Source organism: Pseudoliparis swirei, chromosome 19 (assembly GCF_029220125.1).
Source record: "Pseudoliparis swirei isolate HS2019 ecotype Mariana Trench chromosome 19, NWPU_hadal_v1, whole genome shotgun sequence".
Taxonomy (NCBI): Eukaryota; Metazoa; Chordata; class Actinopteri; order Perciformes; family Liparidae; genus Pseudoliparis; species Pseudoliparis swirei.
In genome coordinates, this window is record NC_079406.1 from 6,569,799 (window position 1) to 6,586,034 (window position 16,236).

Below are 16,236 nucleotides of genomic sequence, written 5' to 3' on the forward strand. Positions count from 1 at the left end.
AACTGTGGTTGACAAATATATCATTGTTATCTTAATCATGTCTACAGGGCTGATGCGTGTACCTGTGGTTTGATGCCCGTGAGAAACCTTCCAGAAACAAAGCCCCCGGCACCGGGGGAGGGGTCATACGGCTGGAAGCACGGCAAGGATTTCCCAGAAGGCATCAGTGGAGGCCTGCGGCCCTCCAACTCGATCTGACCTAGTAGACATGAAATCTGACACACACACACACACACCTTGAGCTCGTCACATATCTTAGTTTCATTAAGTTGTAATAAAATATATATATTTTTTTACATGGTTCGGGTATTTTAGGGTTAATCAGGTATTATGGGGGCGGTACCTGCATGGTGTTTACAGTAGATCCCTTGGCTCCTGATTGGACCATCAGTTGGAGGTTGTTGTCTGGGAAAGAGGTGTGGAGTCCGACGGGCATGCACACCTATGGACACAGGTGGCGCAAACATTTCAATTGATGTCATGAATGCAATAGTGATGTGTGTGTCGTTGTCATGGATGACATCATCGTCTCCTGTCCTGAATGTCAGTAGTGGTGCGACTAGGAGCACTGGCAGGTTACCTTGTTGATGTCGTTGTTCACTTGGTTGGCCACTTCTTTGAACTTCTGGTCGGCCATGCTGAAGTCTTTCTGGTCCGGGTTGAGGTGAGCGTCCTGCCAACGGCTCCGGGCCTCGGCCTGACCCACGGTGGCGGGCAGGTTGAACGCGGCCTGGAGGGCCTGGGAGATAAAAGTGAAATGATGAGCACAGCACGGATCAGTTTCAGCTCCGCATTGGGCTGTTCTGCCCACAGCTTGGTCTCGTCGCTGCCGTTGTTTTTTGGGCCACAGCAGGGAGTCATTTATGATTGTATTCAGAGCCACAATATAGAAGAACTAGAACGGGCACTCGGTAGAGAGCATACCTTCGCATATCACAAGATTGGGCATTGAATTATGAACATTTTGGCATTAGTTGCATGCCAATTGGATAGAAATTGACCGTGCTATGGTAAAAAGAAGATGTTGACCTTTTCATGACCTCAACTTTGACCTTTGACCCGATCAATCCCAAAATCTAATCAAATGGTCCCCGGATAATAACCAATAATCCCACTAAATTTCATGCGATTCGGTTTAATACTTTTTGTGTTATGCGAGTAACACGCATACAAATAAATACATAAATAAATACACGGCGATCAAAACATAACCTTCCACATTTTCAATGCGAAGGTAATGAGACAAATACAATGTTACTGCATGTTTGTGTGTAGTACATATGTATCCCCAGTGGCCATGATGGAGCACCGTGGGGCCCATGAACTACACCGTCACTGTGGCAGAAGCACTGAATTTGACACGGCTGCGTTTTTATTGTCGTCAAAATACTTGGTTTTGTGCGGATTAGTTCCTTTTGTCTCATTAAATGGAGTGAAAGCATACTAGTTAACAATCAACCTGTATATATGAAAGGATAACGCCTAAATGATGTCATTGTATTTTGTACATATTTGCAACAGAATAAAAAAAGAATAATCTTTAAGAACATATAGGACAAGTAAGAACAGGATTTTGCTCTGATCATAAGGATCTTATGTTCGTTGGTTTGAACAACACAAAAACTTCTCACAAAGACTCAAAGCTTTCTGCCACGTTATACGTCCACATATATCACACTAGAGCATCTTTTCAGAAATAAGAGAGTTTAAAAGTATGAAGAAAGTATTTTCAGATTTCTACGAAAACTTTTGATTTCTCGGGAAACCTGAGTCTTGTTCTTGTTATTATCAATTCAGACGATGTAATAGTGCATCACAATGTCTGGCAAGATGATTTGTGAGTCATTTTGACAAATCCAATGCTTTAAACTCACTTTGGTGCCAATCTTCAGGGATTCTTGAATGATTTTTTTCCTTCGCTTGTTGGCGCCCGCTTTCACCAGGATATCTTCCACACCTAGATACAAGCGCACACACACACACACACACACACAAAGTGTTTCATTCAGTTCTTCTTCTGCCTTCAGTAGTTGTTGGATCAAAAAGGCAGTTTGGTGGCTTTCTGCCATCTTTGAGGGAACCGCCGGGTGAATTGGGACATGCAGTTCCGACATTTGAACACAGGGTGGCACAGTACACATTTGAAAAGCATATAGGTAAATGCTCGCTAATGAGAACAGGTGGGGATGGGAAGCAAACCGCCTTTAACCGTAGTCGTGTCAACGTGGTCGTGTCGACAGGACCCTGTGCTGTGCTGTAACCAACGTGTAATGTATAGCAATTCTATTGGACATGCTAATGTTATGTGTCACGGAGCCAGGACTAAAACCATTGAAAGAGACAAAGCGCATTTGTTTGTGGCAGAACACACATCCTAACATGTTCCCCCGTTTGCCCCCTAGTGGCTTTAATACTTAACTTGGACAAGTGTTACAGCCTCGACAAGAAGTCATACACAGACACCGCCGGATATGAACAAGCAATGCCGTCAGTTATACGTCTGTCAGGAGAGCGTCTGTGGCATGTGCATTAAGTGCGTCTGGGCTCTTACCCAACGTGAAGCCTCTGTACAGCTGCAGGTAGGCAGTGAAGAGTCGAGCCAGGCAGCTGAGCAGCTTGCCACTGGTCTTCCCTCCGTACAGCTCGTAGCAGCAGTGGACCAGACCGTAGGCCGAGCAGCCGTAGTGCGCCTTGTCCAGAACCCCCACCAACAGCTCGCCCTGACGAATCACCACCTGAGAGACGGCGAAAGACGGGTTGGTTCATTTCAACATATTTCTTTTAAAAGTGAAACGCATATATAACTTTGGACGTCGCCCAAAATGTCAAAAAAGTCCACACAATTTGTTCTACATTAGGTTTTTGTTTTTAAATAAATGGCACGAATCATTTTGAGAGTTTAACGTTTCAGTACGCCAAACCAAAAAGGCAAAATAACGATGCAACAGCTCCCGGAAAGTGAAGCAAAAGCATCCCGATCGCTTTAAAAAATGTTTTAACAACACTGTGCACTGTGGCAGAGCAGGACAGCAGACACAGATGTTTCCGATGCCCCCAAGTAGCTAAAAACATCAGTTATTGCAAGTTTATGGTTGTATTCAATATGTAGAATCAGACAAAAACAATGTTACTGCATATGTGTGTGTAGTACATATTTATCCCCCTCTGCTCTCCAGTCAGATCAGGTTCAGTCGGTTCAGATTTTCTTCATCTTCAGGCGGGTTTTGTGGAGCCCAAAAGCTAGTCGTGGTTAAAAGTTGTGCAACTGTACTACCCGTTACCCGGGGGGGGGGGAGATAAACTTTTCTAAAACGTTACCTTCCTATGTAAAAACCTGGGGATTGCTGCACAGACTCTAGCTCCAAAATATGTCACCAGCGTATGTATGCTGGATATTTTGTCTTCATTACAGGACAGTAGAAATGCGTTGACCATCTTTATACACGGTCTGTTTGGCACAAGTCTTGTGCGTGTGTGTGAGAGTGAGTGAGTGTGTGTGTGTACCTCTGAGTCACACATGCTGTCGGGACAGTACCCTGGAGCAGCTCGTGGTGGGACTTGGATCCATGCTTTGCTGGGGATTTTGGATTTGCCCGCCAGGTTGAGAGGCACCGCATTCTTTGGGATGACATTCAGCAGGAGAGTGGACACCACCTACGACAGACAACAAGTTAAAGACACAAGAGTGCAAACATTTATTGTATGAGGCACTACTGTGGGTACACTCGTGGGTTTTCTTGTACAAGACAAACGCTCAACACAGTGAACGTGCGATGACGACATTTGGGCTAAACCAAATTATAGCGCTCGTGGTTTCTTGCGGCTGTCGCTGTCATAAAGCACCAACTGAACCAGAATAAAATGTCACGAGTGAGGCACAATTGAAATTGCCCCACTGACGATATTGCAAAACAAAAATAATAAACAAAAGCATCGTCTGACAAAGTGAAGTGCAAAGCTGAAGAGAGAGAGACGCCCATAGACAGAAATGGAGACCCCTAAATTACAAGACACACAAGTGGCTCCAATGTACAGGCAGAGGCCTGATTTGTTTTCAGCCGAGTCGATGTGATGTATATTTAACAACCGACACTTGAAATAATGATGGCACTTGCAAATGACACGGTCGTACGAAATATAACCCATCCATGGCGGTTTAATTTTTACCCCTTTCCTTTTGACAAAATGTAATACAGAGGAAGATAATAATAATAATTGGCGAGATAATAATAATAATATAATCATAAATCTGAAACTAAATGTAAATCATACCCGCTAAACGAAAAGGGCAGTCTGGTTTCAATAGACACCAAACACTCCGACTGAGCTTGTTCACCAGATATTTAGCTGAACTCTAGAGGAAGTGCATCTTTCGATGGCTGGAAAAAAATAACTCTGAATTCAAAAGCGATTGACTCGTTCAGCCCATAAAGTGATTGGTTTGGGATTCACGCAGAATTCATTCCTGGCATTGCATAATTGAATATCTCTCCGTCATCGTGGGCACGCGGTGGTCCAGTACGGTGGCCAGGGTTCTTACACATTTTGACCAATGGATTTCCAGGACTTTTCCAGGACTTTAAACCAAATTTCCATGACCAAAGATGAACAATTTAAAATGTTTTGCGTATTGAAAGCGTACGCCGGCTTACATTTTGAGCGTCTTTCTTTAAAAAACATATTAATTATTTCAAACTCGGCGTATCAGATCGGTTTTGTTATCGTGACCCAGAGACCGGATGTCTGCGGTGAAATGTAAATAATGTGCAGGGTTCATCACGATATTAACCAGGGTTCTTACACATTTTGACCGATGGATTTCCAGGACTTTTCCAGGACTTTTCCATGACTTTAAACCATATGTCCATGACCAAACTGAAATCTCGGTAAAAACATGACAAATTTGAACATTTTGTGTATTGAGAGTGTACGCCGGCATATATTTTGAGCGTCTTTCTTTAAAAAACATATTAATTATTTCAAACTCACCGTAAATGAACACGTGATTATAACAAATTTCCATGACTTTTCCAAAACTTTTATGATTTTTGTTTTTTTCCATGACTTTTCCAGGCCTGGAAATGACCATTTTAAAATTCCATGACTTTTCCATGTTTCCCATGACCGTACGAACCCTGGGTGGCAAACCAATAGCGCGTTGAGCGATCGCCTCCACTGACCTGCTTCCCCGTCCACAGCGGCTGGGGTTTGAAGATGGCCGGCGGCAGCATTTCAATTCGGCCCGGTTTGTCCGTGAGACCCCTGTACACCAGCTCAATGTACTGGGCCCGGGTGAAGAAACAGCCTCGTATCGTCATCCTCGTACCAGACACCATGTGGTCCTGGATTAGACCCGCTAAAGGTTTACCATCCTAATGAGAGAGCGGGATGGAAAGAGAGAGAGAGAGCTGAACTGTGTGCGCTCATCAGAACGTGTGGGCCACTGGAAAGAGGCTGCCCATGCCTGAAGGGAGCTGCCTATCACTCGGGCAACACGCTGTTGTTGACGTCATAGCGAAGGCGGACGTGGATAAACACCCCTGGCACTGGTACAAGGGGATTTTGGAAGTTCTCCCTTTGGAAAAGTTGACCCACACCCTCCATGGCAATGTCAAGGGATTTGTCAAAATATGGAAACCAGTCTTAGACGTGGTGGACCCCTCCGGGCTGAACTTTGCTGTGCCAGATTAAAAACACTGTCACTGATGCTGACTTGATTTGATTTGATGATGTAACCTTAAATATGTACTTATAGTGGTGATGTGCGAATGTGTTATGTGCTGTGGTTTTTCTAATTATTTTGTATCCATTATCTATTTATATTTTGTCTGTTTTTTGTTGTTCTTTACCCTTTTGTTTCTCTTTTCACTTTGTATTGTATCCTTAATGTCCTGTCTTGCTAATTTGTAAAATCAAAATAAATATATTTAAAACACCCCTGGCCCGAGATGGTCTCTGGTCATTGTTAAGTGTCTGTCAACATCACGGACACTCGGGAGGAACCTCGATAGAGCTGATCGATTTGTCACAGGTCAGGAGTTGTAACTGTAGATTTCAGTAACAGGGACACACAACTATTCAACAATAAACAGTATAATAGACAGGCCATATGCCATGGTTTGGTATTCTAATATATAAATATATATATAAATAAATATATATAAATATATATATAAATCTAAATATATATACAGGACTGTCTCAGAAAATTAGAATATTGTGATGAAGTTCTTTATTTTCTGTAATGCAATTCAAAAAACAAAAATGTCATGCATTCTGGATTCATTACAAATCAACTGAAATATTGCAAGCCTTTTATTCTGATTTATTGCTGATTATGGCTTACAGCTTAAGAAAACTCAAATATCCTATCTCTAAATATTAGAATATCATGAAAAAGTATACTAGTAGGGTATTAAACAAATCACTTGAATTGTCTAATTAACTCGAAACACCTGCAAGGGTTTCCTGAGCCTTGACAAACACTCAGCTGTTATAAATCTTTTTTTTACTTGGTCTGAGGAAATATTAAAATTTTATGAGATAGGATTTTAGAGTTTTCTTAAGCTGTAAGCCATAATCAGCAATATTAAAAGAATAAAAGGCTTGCAATATTTCGGTTGATTTGTAATGAATCCAGAATGCATGACATTTTTGTTTTTTTAATTGCATTACAGAAAATAAAGAACTTTATCACAATATTCTAATTTTCTGAGACAGTCCTGTATATAATCACTCAATTACAAGCCTGATGGAATAATTAGTTAAAACAGCACAGATTAAAAACTGTCAAACTGTAGAGGGACAATTACTGTTGACGTAAGAGTTGAGGACCATGGCGGGGTGTGTTAGAAGCTCTCTTCATAGAGTCCCATCGACGGTGGTTGAGTGTGTACATGTACCAACCTTTGGGACGAGGTACTGCTGGTCCGTGCTGAGCAACGTGTAGGCCTCCGCTCTGGCCAGCTCACTTTGAGGGAAGTGCGCGTTCATTTCATCGCCATCAAAGTCAGCATTGTACGCCTTGCAGTTGGCGTAGTGGAGCCTCAGTACCTGCGGCGCCACATGAAGATGAAGAGCAATTTGTCATATTTCTGTGCGCTTCTTTCAAAACGCGCGGGGGAAAACTGGCCGGGCCTGAACCCAACGGATCGTACCTTCTCTCCTGGTAAGATGCGTGCAGAGTGGGCTTGTATGGAGGGCCTGTGCAGAGTTGGCTGTCTGTTGAGCAACAAGATGTCTCCGTTCTTTATGTGGCGATTCACCTGGACAAGAGGGAAGGGCTACGTCACGAACGAGGAAAGGTCTTCTCTCACGAGTGTGCAAGTCTTTGCGTCTGTGTCCTTCGACAATGACATCATCGTAGCATCGGACTTACTATCTTGATGGGCATCTTGTGTGGACCGGGACAGGGCGTCAGCAGTTGCTTGGCGATGGCTTCCCTCTGCACGAGGCTGTCGGGCGAGAGGATGGTTTGCCTGCCGTCCTCGTTGATCACCATGGACGCGCCGGGGTGGACGTTGGGTCCGTTGAGCACGGCCTGGCGGAGCTCCTTCACGTTCCACGGGGTGACGGGCTGCGGGTAGGTCAGCTTGGTGGCAAACACCTGCACGGGCGCGGGAGAGACGGAGAGCTCGGTTCATTCCGGATCAAACTCGAGGGTCGAGGATCGCCGTGGCAACGGTACGAGAAAACACGCCAGACGCTGCTGAACATTGCTGCTACGTTCATTTAAATTGGGGAATTTTCCTGTTCGACTCCTATTCTAATTCTGGTAACCGCTCTAAAACCACCAGAAACACGGTCAAGGCGTACCATAGGTACGCCGATCTCGTTGGTCTCGATGTACATGTCTGGACAGATGACAGATCGCGCGGCATAGTCCACTCGTTTTCCCATCATGTGTTTCCGGAACAATCCGTCCTTCTTCTCCAAAATCTGGCAGGGGGGAAAGGAAACAATTAGGCAACTGCCAAGAGTAAAAGGGACGGCTTATTACACTGCCAAATGCTGATTAGCCACACTGTGCCATGGAACAGATCGTTACACCGTGTAAGGATTTGTTTAGTCTAGCGTAGTCCTATCTAGGGCTGCAACAACGAATCGATAAAAATCGATACAAATCGATTATTAGAATAGTTGGCAGCGAATTTCATTATCGATTCGTTGTGTTGCGCGATTTTTACGGCACTCAATAAGTCGCGGAGATGGAAGCGGAAGTTATCCAGACGAATTGGTGAAAGTCACCGAGCTGTGTGAGCCTACGGGTGATGTTGTGAACCCAAACACGAGGGCGTTGGATGTTCCGACGTTTGTGGGATGTCCTCAATAAGTATAAAGCAGAAATAGTGGTTAGTTCTTCCGTGGTGGATGAAGGAAATTAAAACCGTTTCCACGGAGCAAAGCAACCGAGATAAGCCCCGCCCCCTCTAAGGCACGAATGAATCACAAATAGTCGCGCGAGTAAACTCACTCGAGTAAAGTGTGGTCAGTTATGTTTTTTAATAAAGGGTTGGAAATTAATGTTTAAAAAAAAAAGTATTCATCGATTAATTGAAAGAATAAATCGACAGATTAATAGATTAAAATAATCGTTAGATGCGATTGGTAAGAAGCAGCTGGAGAAACGTGGTGATCCGACATTTAAAGCGGTCGTGATGCGTCCGTGTTTCTGGTACCTGTCTGATTCCAGGGTATTTCTCCACAATCATTTTGTCCAATTCGCTGTCGAAGACTATGTTGATGTGGGTCTGTAGTCGCACCCAGGAGTTGTAGAGTTTATCCGTTATGGTTATCCCGGGGATGCCAACCAGAAACGATTGGTCCGTCTCTTCAGGAGCCTGAGGAAGGGACAAGGGGGGACATGCTGTCAATCCCCGTTTGGTTGCATGAAGCTCACAAAGTAATAATAATCAAGATCTCTGCAGCTGTGACTTATTATACACAAACATGAATTTGAGGGCAACATTCAACACACACACACGCACACACTAAAGCACCTGCTGCTGCTGCTCCTCCGGCTCCTCCTCCTGCTTTGCTTTCTCCCCTGCTATGAGAGCCAGAAGTTTACTAACGACTCCACAGTCCTTCATGACGGCCTGCATGTTGACCGTCTGACCATTTGTAAACATCTGGTCACCCAGTCGATTGATTGGACGATACCTGACAGGGAGAGGAGGAGGAGGGTGAGAAAAAACACACACACAACCGCCGCTAACATCTCATAATACTATTGGTATTTAGCTTCATGGTCACACAATATAAAATACGTCCACTTTGACATTATAATTAGATTTCTAAACTGAGATTGGATGCCAATTGTGCATCCGCCTCAGTTTGAACCCGCTTTAGAATTGGGAGCGTTGTGGCGATTGTTCAGGAGGTCACGACTAACGCGTGGACACTTTGCGTCAGTTGCGCTGGAGAGGGGGCGTGGCTTATCTCTGTGGAAACGTGAGTTAAAAAAGACGGTGATATATACACATACACGTATTTATCAGCTGTGAAGTAACAGTGCCGTTCACTGGTTCAGAGATGTTTGTGTGTAGTACATATTTATCCCCAGTGGCCATGATGGAGCACCGTGGGGCCCATGAACTACACCGTCACTGTGGCAGCCATTTTGGCCAGTGGCACTGAATTTGACACGGCTGCTTTTCAGCTGGTTTGAACATACGTCTGTTTTAAAACCACAGAGTGAACAGCTGCTGGGTTAGTGTAATTGGGCATTTTTTATTCCAATCCAAGCACTCGAGCAACCAAATGAGGACTGTTGGAACTGTAGATTTCAGTAACAGGGACACAAGACTAGATAGATAGATAGATAGATATATACTTTATTAATCCCCAAGGGGAAATTTGTCGAGCCAGTAGCAGCAACACACAAGAATAAAAAAACAAAACACAAAATATAAGAAGGGTTAGGGTGATCTGGCAAGAGGTGAACTGTTGTAGAGCCTCATAGCCGTCGGCAGGAATGTTCTCCTGTATCTGTCCTTGTGGCAGCGGAGCGTGAGGAGACGTCTGGAGAAAGTACTCCTCTGTCCCTGTAGGAGGTGGTGGAGAGGGTGGTCCGGGTTGTCCAATATGGACACCAGTTTCTTCAGCGTCCTCCTCTCCACCACCTGTTCCAGGAGCTCCAGCTGGCAGCCGATGATGGAGCCAGCCTTCCTAACCAGTTTGTTAAGACGGCTGGTGTCACCGGCTCCGATGCTGCTCCCCTAGCAGACAATGGCAAAGTGCAGCACACTGGCGACAACCGACTGGTAGAATAACTCCAGCATCTTGCTGCACACGTTGAAGGATCAAGCTTTCTCAGGAAAGAGTCGACTCATCCCCTTCTTGTACACAGCGTTGATGTTGGCCTTCCAGTTCAGTCGGCTGTCAATGGAGACGCCCAGGTACTTGTACTCCTCCACCATGTCCACGTCCACTCCCAGGACACTCAGAGGTGGAGGAGCTGTCGCCTTCCTCCTGAAGTCCACCACCATCTCTCTGGTCTTGGCCACGTTCAGCCGCAGGTGGTTCTCATCGGCCCACTTTACAAAGTCACTCACCACTGCCCTGTACTCCTCCTCCCGTCCATCCCTAATACACCCGACCACTGCAGAGTCATCAGAGTACTTCTGCAGATGGCATGACTCCGTGTTGTACTGGAAGTCACTGGTGTACAGGGTGAAGAGGAAGGAGACAGAACAGTTCCTGTGGGGCTCAACATCACTGACCACCGTTCCAGACAGCACACGCCCATTCTGACAAACTGTGGTCTGCCTGTGAGGTAGTCAGTGATCCAGGAGATGGTGGACGCGTCCACACGACCACCGCAGCTTCTCACTCAGCAGCAGTGGCTGGATGGTGTTAAATGCACTGGAGAAGTCAAAGAAAGTGACTCTCACAGAGACATCGGTTCCATCCAGGTGCGACTGAGCTCGTTGCAGCAGGTAGATGATGGCGTCGTCCACTCCCACATGAGGCTGGTAAGCAAATTGCAGAGGGTCCAACGACGATTTCACCTGCGGCGGAGGTGGGCCAAGACCAGCCTCTCCAGCACCTTCATCACATGGGAGGTGAGGCGACGGTCGGTAGTCGTTGAGGCCAGATGGTGCTGACTTCTTTGGGACAGGGACCAGGCACGACGTCTTCCACAGCACCGGGGCCTCCCCCAGCCTCAGGCTGAGGTTGAAGAGGTGCTGCAGGACACCAGACAGCTGGGTGGCGCAGGTCTTTAGGACCCTGGGGCTGATGCCATCAGGACCTTCAGCTCTGCGCTGGTGTAGTTTCTCCAGCTGTCTTCTCACCTGGTCAGTCGTCACAGAGAGGGGAGGTGGAGGAGCTCATTGTTATTGAGGGCTCGGTGGATGTGCAGCTCAGCAGGGGGGACAGAGGGGGAGGTGTTTGGGAGGTGTGATGTGTGGAGGAGACAGGAGGGCTGTGAACTGAACCTATTGAAAAAACAGTTCAGCTCGTTGGCCCTCTCCAGGAGCCCCTGGCTGTCTCCCTCCACCTTGAAGCCAGTTATCTGCTTCATGCCAGACCACACCTCCCTTGTGTTGTTCAGCTGGAGTTTGGCCTCCAGCTTCCTCCTGTAGGAGTCCTTGCCCTCCCTGAGCTTCACCTTTAGGTTGCGCTGGGCTTTCCTCAGCTCATCCCTGTCTCCAGACCTGAAAGCAGCTTTCTTCATGTTAAGCGCCTTCAGGTCCCTGGTGATCCAGGGCTTGTTGTTGGGAAGCAGCGCACAGTCCGTGATGGGATGGTGGTGTGTTCACAGAACTTGATGTATTCCGTGATGCAGTCGGTCATCCTGTTGATGTCCTCCCCATGCGGTCCACACAACACATCCCAGTCCGTTGACTCGAAGCAGTCCTGTAGGCGTCGTTAGCCTCCAGAGACCACCTCCTCACAGTCCTGGTGGTCACGGCAGCCTCTTCACCAGAGGAACATACCTGGGTGTCAGCCGGACCAGGTCATGATCAGACCTGCCGAGGGGGGGAAGGGCAGTGGCGCTGTATGCGTCCTTAGTATTAGCATACAGCAAGTCCAGAGTTGTATTGTTCCTTGTTGGGCAGTCTATGTATTGATGGAAGGTTGGCAGAGCTTTTTCCAATGTGGTGTGGTTAAAGTCACCAGTGATAGCCATGAATGCTCCAGGCTGATGATTCAGCAGAGCAGACACAGTGGAGTGGATGTTGTCCACAGCTTCCTCAGCGTCAGCTGATGGCGGCACGTACATGACAACCACAATGGCGGACGTGAACTCTCTCGGCAAATAGTACGGGCGCATCCCCACGGCCAACAGTTCTACATAAACAGTATAAAGACTCTCAAATGAAGAGCTCGTTAAAATCTGAATTTGTTGCCGTTTCCGAAAGAGGGGAATTTTTTGCTTTGCGCTAATCGTGCTGCCTGTCGGAAATTCGAATCTGTGCTTTGACTTTGCACGTAATCCACTGGCACAACATTTTTGCAGCGCTTTGCAGCATAAGAGTAGGAAGGACATTGAACTGAAAGAGAGACTTCATTTCTATGGTTGGGTCACACTGTACCTGCAGGGTGGGACCACCATAAGGTCCAGGAAGAAGAGGTCCGGAGAGAACCTTCCCTCTCCTTCCATTGACGTCGTCTCATCCTCCAACCCAGCGAACAGACACTTCAAGAAGAAACCTGAAAGAAAGAAGGGAGATCAAAAAATTTATTTGGAAAGTGGTTCCTTCTTAACAAACAAATGTGATTGAGGTTTTTTCTTTTCTTTTGCAACTTTGCATTCTTAACCCTTGTGTTGCCTTCGGGTCAATTTCACCCTCCTGTCGCCTTCGGGTCATTTTGACCCGATTCAATGTTTAACCCTCCTGTTACCCTTATATTTACTAACATATTTTACCCTTGAGGTCAATATGACCCCAGCTATTAAAATCTCCAGAAAATTATTAGAATTAATATTGTTTTCCAAGTTTAAGTGTGAGGTACTTTATGTTTGTTTGTTGACTCCCGAAAGAACACCGACATTAAACATTGAATCGGGTCAAATTGACCCGAAGGCGACAGGAGGGTTAAATATTGAATCGGGTCAAAATGACCCGAAGGCAACACAAGGGTTAAACCGTCTTAAGTTCTACTTTCTAGAAAACGACATGGTGATTAACGCCATTCATGCAGCATGAAGAAAATGCCCATAAAAGAGGGACCAGAAACACAAAGCAGTAGTAAACATGAGGCATTCAAAACTGTTCAGTAATAAGTCAGAATTTTTCTTCAGACATTTACGACCTATAATTCCATTATATTGTTGGTCCTACCTTACCTTCTTTTTCCCACAGTTTCATCATGTGTTCTCTAGCAGTGCTAGCCGTCATGTAGACTCTCTTTCCAGCCAACAGATCATCTGCCGGAAGACAGGAACAAAACCAGGTTAATGTCCATTTACCCTGTGTGTGTGTGTGTCTAGGCAGGGCTTACAATGAGGGCCATGTTGGTGGTGCTGCACAGTGACAGGTCACACACCACTTACACAAAAACTAAAACAGTTTCTTTCCCAGTCCGACATGAACAATACTTTCATTCTCCTCCTGTTGGCACAACAATGAACGGCATGTGTAAAATATTTCTTTCAAATGATTACTAACCATCAAGGGTCTCCACGCCGATTGGTACTGATGGCATTGTGATGATCAGCTTACTGTTATGTTCACGGCGCAGTTGGAACTTGCCGCTCCTACAAACGCGAACACACACACACACACTTAAGAATTTGTCAATTATCAATGCGATAGATTATTATGCAACCTATATTTTCAGCCACGTTTTAAGTAAATACCCATTTTCATCATTACTGTTGACTTCTTTATAAGCCTAATAAAACACAAATATAGAGGACATTTCTTCCCGCATGCTTAGATTTTGAGCGCAAGCGTAAAAAAATCAGAATATTTCACTGTGGTCATACACAGCAATCTACTTCTGGTGGCAAGTGGGATATTAGACGCCGGTTTTCGGCGTCATTATGCAACCAATAGACCAGAACAGTTGGTACACAGTAAGGGGTTATACACCAAGTATAGAAAGTATTAGAACTCAACATTAAATGAGAATCAGGTTCAATGCAACACCAATTGTATCAATTACCTGCAGTGAGGGCACTTCCTAGATTTCATTTGGATCCTCCAGAAATCACCTATCAAACTGTTCTTCTTTTCCACGAGGAGTTTGATCTGAAAAAAAAGACACAAAAATGAAGCCAGAGGACTCCACGAGGACTGCGTGGTATTTAACAATAAGCTGGTGGTTGCACACACTTCATTGTGTGAGATGCTCATTTTTCTAACTGAGTTCAAGGTTAACAGGTCAACGTGGACCTCTTATGATACTGTAATGTTTGTTCACGGGATGCGTGAGTGCGTACTCACCGGTCTGGTGTTTTTGGAACCCTCAGCGTTCACTCCAAGTACGGTGTCTGTAAACTGCTTCAGCACCTGCCCGATCTCATCTCCAGTGGCTTTAGGGTTTGCCTCCAGGTGCTGACACACACAATTTACACAAATGAATAAGTCAAGGATAAATGAGATCTAGACTTCAATCACAATAAATAAGAAATGACAACACAACACCCAAAATAATAACATTACAATTCCCATCTGCAGATCAATGGACAAGTATTGAAATGGTGAATAACGACCGATTCACATTTTGTGGATAGTTTGCTTTAGTCTGAACAATCCTGCCCTGATTAGTGTCCGAAGAAAGTTTTAAACCCACCTGGAAGAGAACTTGCTCTATTTGGTAGACCTCCTGCATGGCCCCATGGTCCACTAACCTCAGTTGGTTGAGGAGCAGGTGGATGGCAGCTCGGGGACATGTTAACATGTGACACGAAAGACAGGAGCCACGAATAAACATGTAGAGTTTCTGATGAGACAAAAGCATGACAATTATAGCAAAAAAAAAGAATAATCATAAAAGCAGGTAGACTATAACATGATTTAGAAAGTGATACTATCTTAACTTGTCAGGCTGGTCCATCATTACCAGTATGAAACCCAGTAATATCCAGTAGTACATATGCTTACATCAAAGAACAGCGGGTTGTATACAGGGAGAGGTAGCTCTACATGTCCCAGGTGTCCTGGACAGTTGTTGAAGTCCTGACAGCAGGTTGAACACACCTGGTGGACAGAAGATCAGAGAAAACGTGAAAGCATTTTAAAGTGCTCACTGGAAGTTAAAGCTCACAATCTTAAACTGTACACAGATAATAGTAAACCACAGAGGTACTCCTACAAGTCGGGATCCATGGCACCCATACAGATGTGTATGTGATATGATTTTGGGTGAAGCCGTACCTCTTTGCTGTCTGCTGGCCCGAGGGCCAGGTCGTACAGGCTGTTCGGGGCCACGTTCCCAACGCTGTCGAGGAACCTGAAGTTGGTGATCGCCTTCACACTCAGCTTCCTGAACAGGACATGAGAAAAATGCATTATTAAACCTTATAAATAGCGTGTTAATTAAGGATCTGCTTCCACAATTACACATTAGATTCCAAGCAACTTGTTGGGGTTACTTTACGATTTCAGGGTCGCCTCGTCACATTATTATTAGTATTAGTATGATCAATATGTAGGCGGTTGTGTGTATACAGGGTTTAACCAACGCAGGATGAAATCTGAATGAACCGCTATGGACTGAAATCAATGGGGTAACATTATTCTTTCTGAGTGACACCCACAGTTGCTGCAATAAAATCTCGTTTGGTGCACACGTAATTTTAAACAGTAACTTAGCAACTTGTAGCTAAAGTGTCTGCGTAGTTAGCGAGAGGCGAACTGGGACACGGCCTTAAAGGTAGCTGACATGTTGTTTTGAATTATTGTTGAGCGTTAACGCCAAAAGCCATCGCTCACCTTATCTCTTCGGTAGAGTACATGCCAAACGACATGCCCTCCAGTCGCCGCCATGGCACATCTTTCCCAAACAACATTTTTGGGGAGAATCAGCCGCACGTTAGAGCGGTTATTGCTTTAAATTCATGGCGTAGTTTAACCACATGGGAAGCAAAGTTGCTCCTGTGCCACACGTGGGACCGTCCGACCAGGAGAACGGTTAGCGGGGGAGACAGACATACGGGTGACTAGGCTTTTACACAGACTTAAAGAACACTGTACTTTTATAAATGACAAATTCAATATCTAAATTGGATCTGGCTCGATGTTACGTGGATACAATATAGTATTTCTTCCAAATACAACG

The 16,236-nt window shown here is 45.2% G+C and overlaps 1 protein-coding gene and 2 non-coding genes across 3 annotated transcripts in view; all 3 read right to left on the reverse strand.

Moving 5' to 3' along the window:
- polr1a (RNA polymerase I subunit A) overlaps positions 1-16,040 on the reverse strand; it is a 33,581-nt gene extending 17,541 nt beyond the window's left edge. Inside the window, exons 1-22 of the mRNA XM_056439916.1 lie at positions 15,891-16,040; positions 15,333-15,441; positions 15,060-15,155; positions 14,749-14,898; positions 14,400-14,510; positions 14,119-14,204; positions 13,620-13,708; positions 13,298-13,378; positions 12,543-12,660; positions 9,000-9,162; positions 8,679-8,840; positions 7,816-7,938; positions 7,379-7,606; positions 7,158-7,265; positions 6,907-7,053; positions 5,181-5,372; positions 3,505-3,654; positions 2,552-2,735; positions 1,875-1,957; positions 581-739; positions 344-442; positions 63-215 (exon numbers count right to left, since the gene is read on the reverse strand). Of these exons, the coding sequence (XP_056295891.1) occupies positions 63-215; positions 344-442; positions 581-739; positions 1,875-1,957; positions 2,552-2,735; positions 3,505-3,654; positions 5,181-5,372; positions 6,907-7,053; positions 7,158-7,265; positions 7,379-7,606; positions 7,816-7,938; positions 8,679-8,840; positions 9,000-9,162; positions 12,543-12,660; positions 13,298-13,378; positions 13,620-13,708; positions 14,119-14,204; positions 14,400-14,510; positions 14,749-14,898; positions 15,060-15,155; positions 15,333-15,441; positions 15,891-15,967 (2,868 nt within the window). The 5' untranslated portion in view covers positions 15,968-16,040. The remainder of the gene's footprint in view (positions 1-62; positions 216-343; positions 443-580; positions 740-1,874; positions 1,958-2,551; positions 2,736-3,504; positions 3,655-5,180; positions 5,373-6,906; positions 7,054-7,157; positions 7,266-7,378; positions 7,607-7,815; positions 7,939-8,678; positions 8,841-8,999; positions 9,163-12,542; positions 12,661-13,297; positions 13,379-13,619; positions 13,709-14,118; positions 14,205-14,399; positions 14,511-14,748; positions 14,899-15,059; positions 15,156-15,332; positions 15,442-15,890) is intronic.
- LOC130210249 (small nucleolar RNA SNORA5) lies at positions 1,264-1,369 on the reverse strand. The gene has a single exon (XR_008834772.1). It is a non-coding gene; the product is annotated as a small nucleolar RNA SNORA5 (small nucleolar RNA).
- Positions 9,537-9,655, reverse strand: LOC130210248 (small nucleolar RNA SNORA5). Its single transcript, XR_008834771.1, has one exon. It is a non-coding gene; the product is annotated as a small nucleolar RNA SNORA5 (small nucleolar RNA).
- Positions 16,041-16,236: the final 196 nt, after the last annotated feature.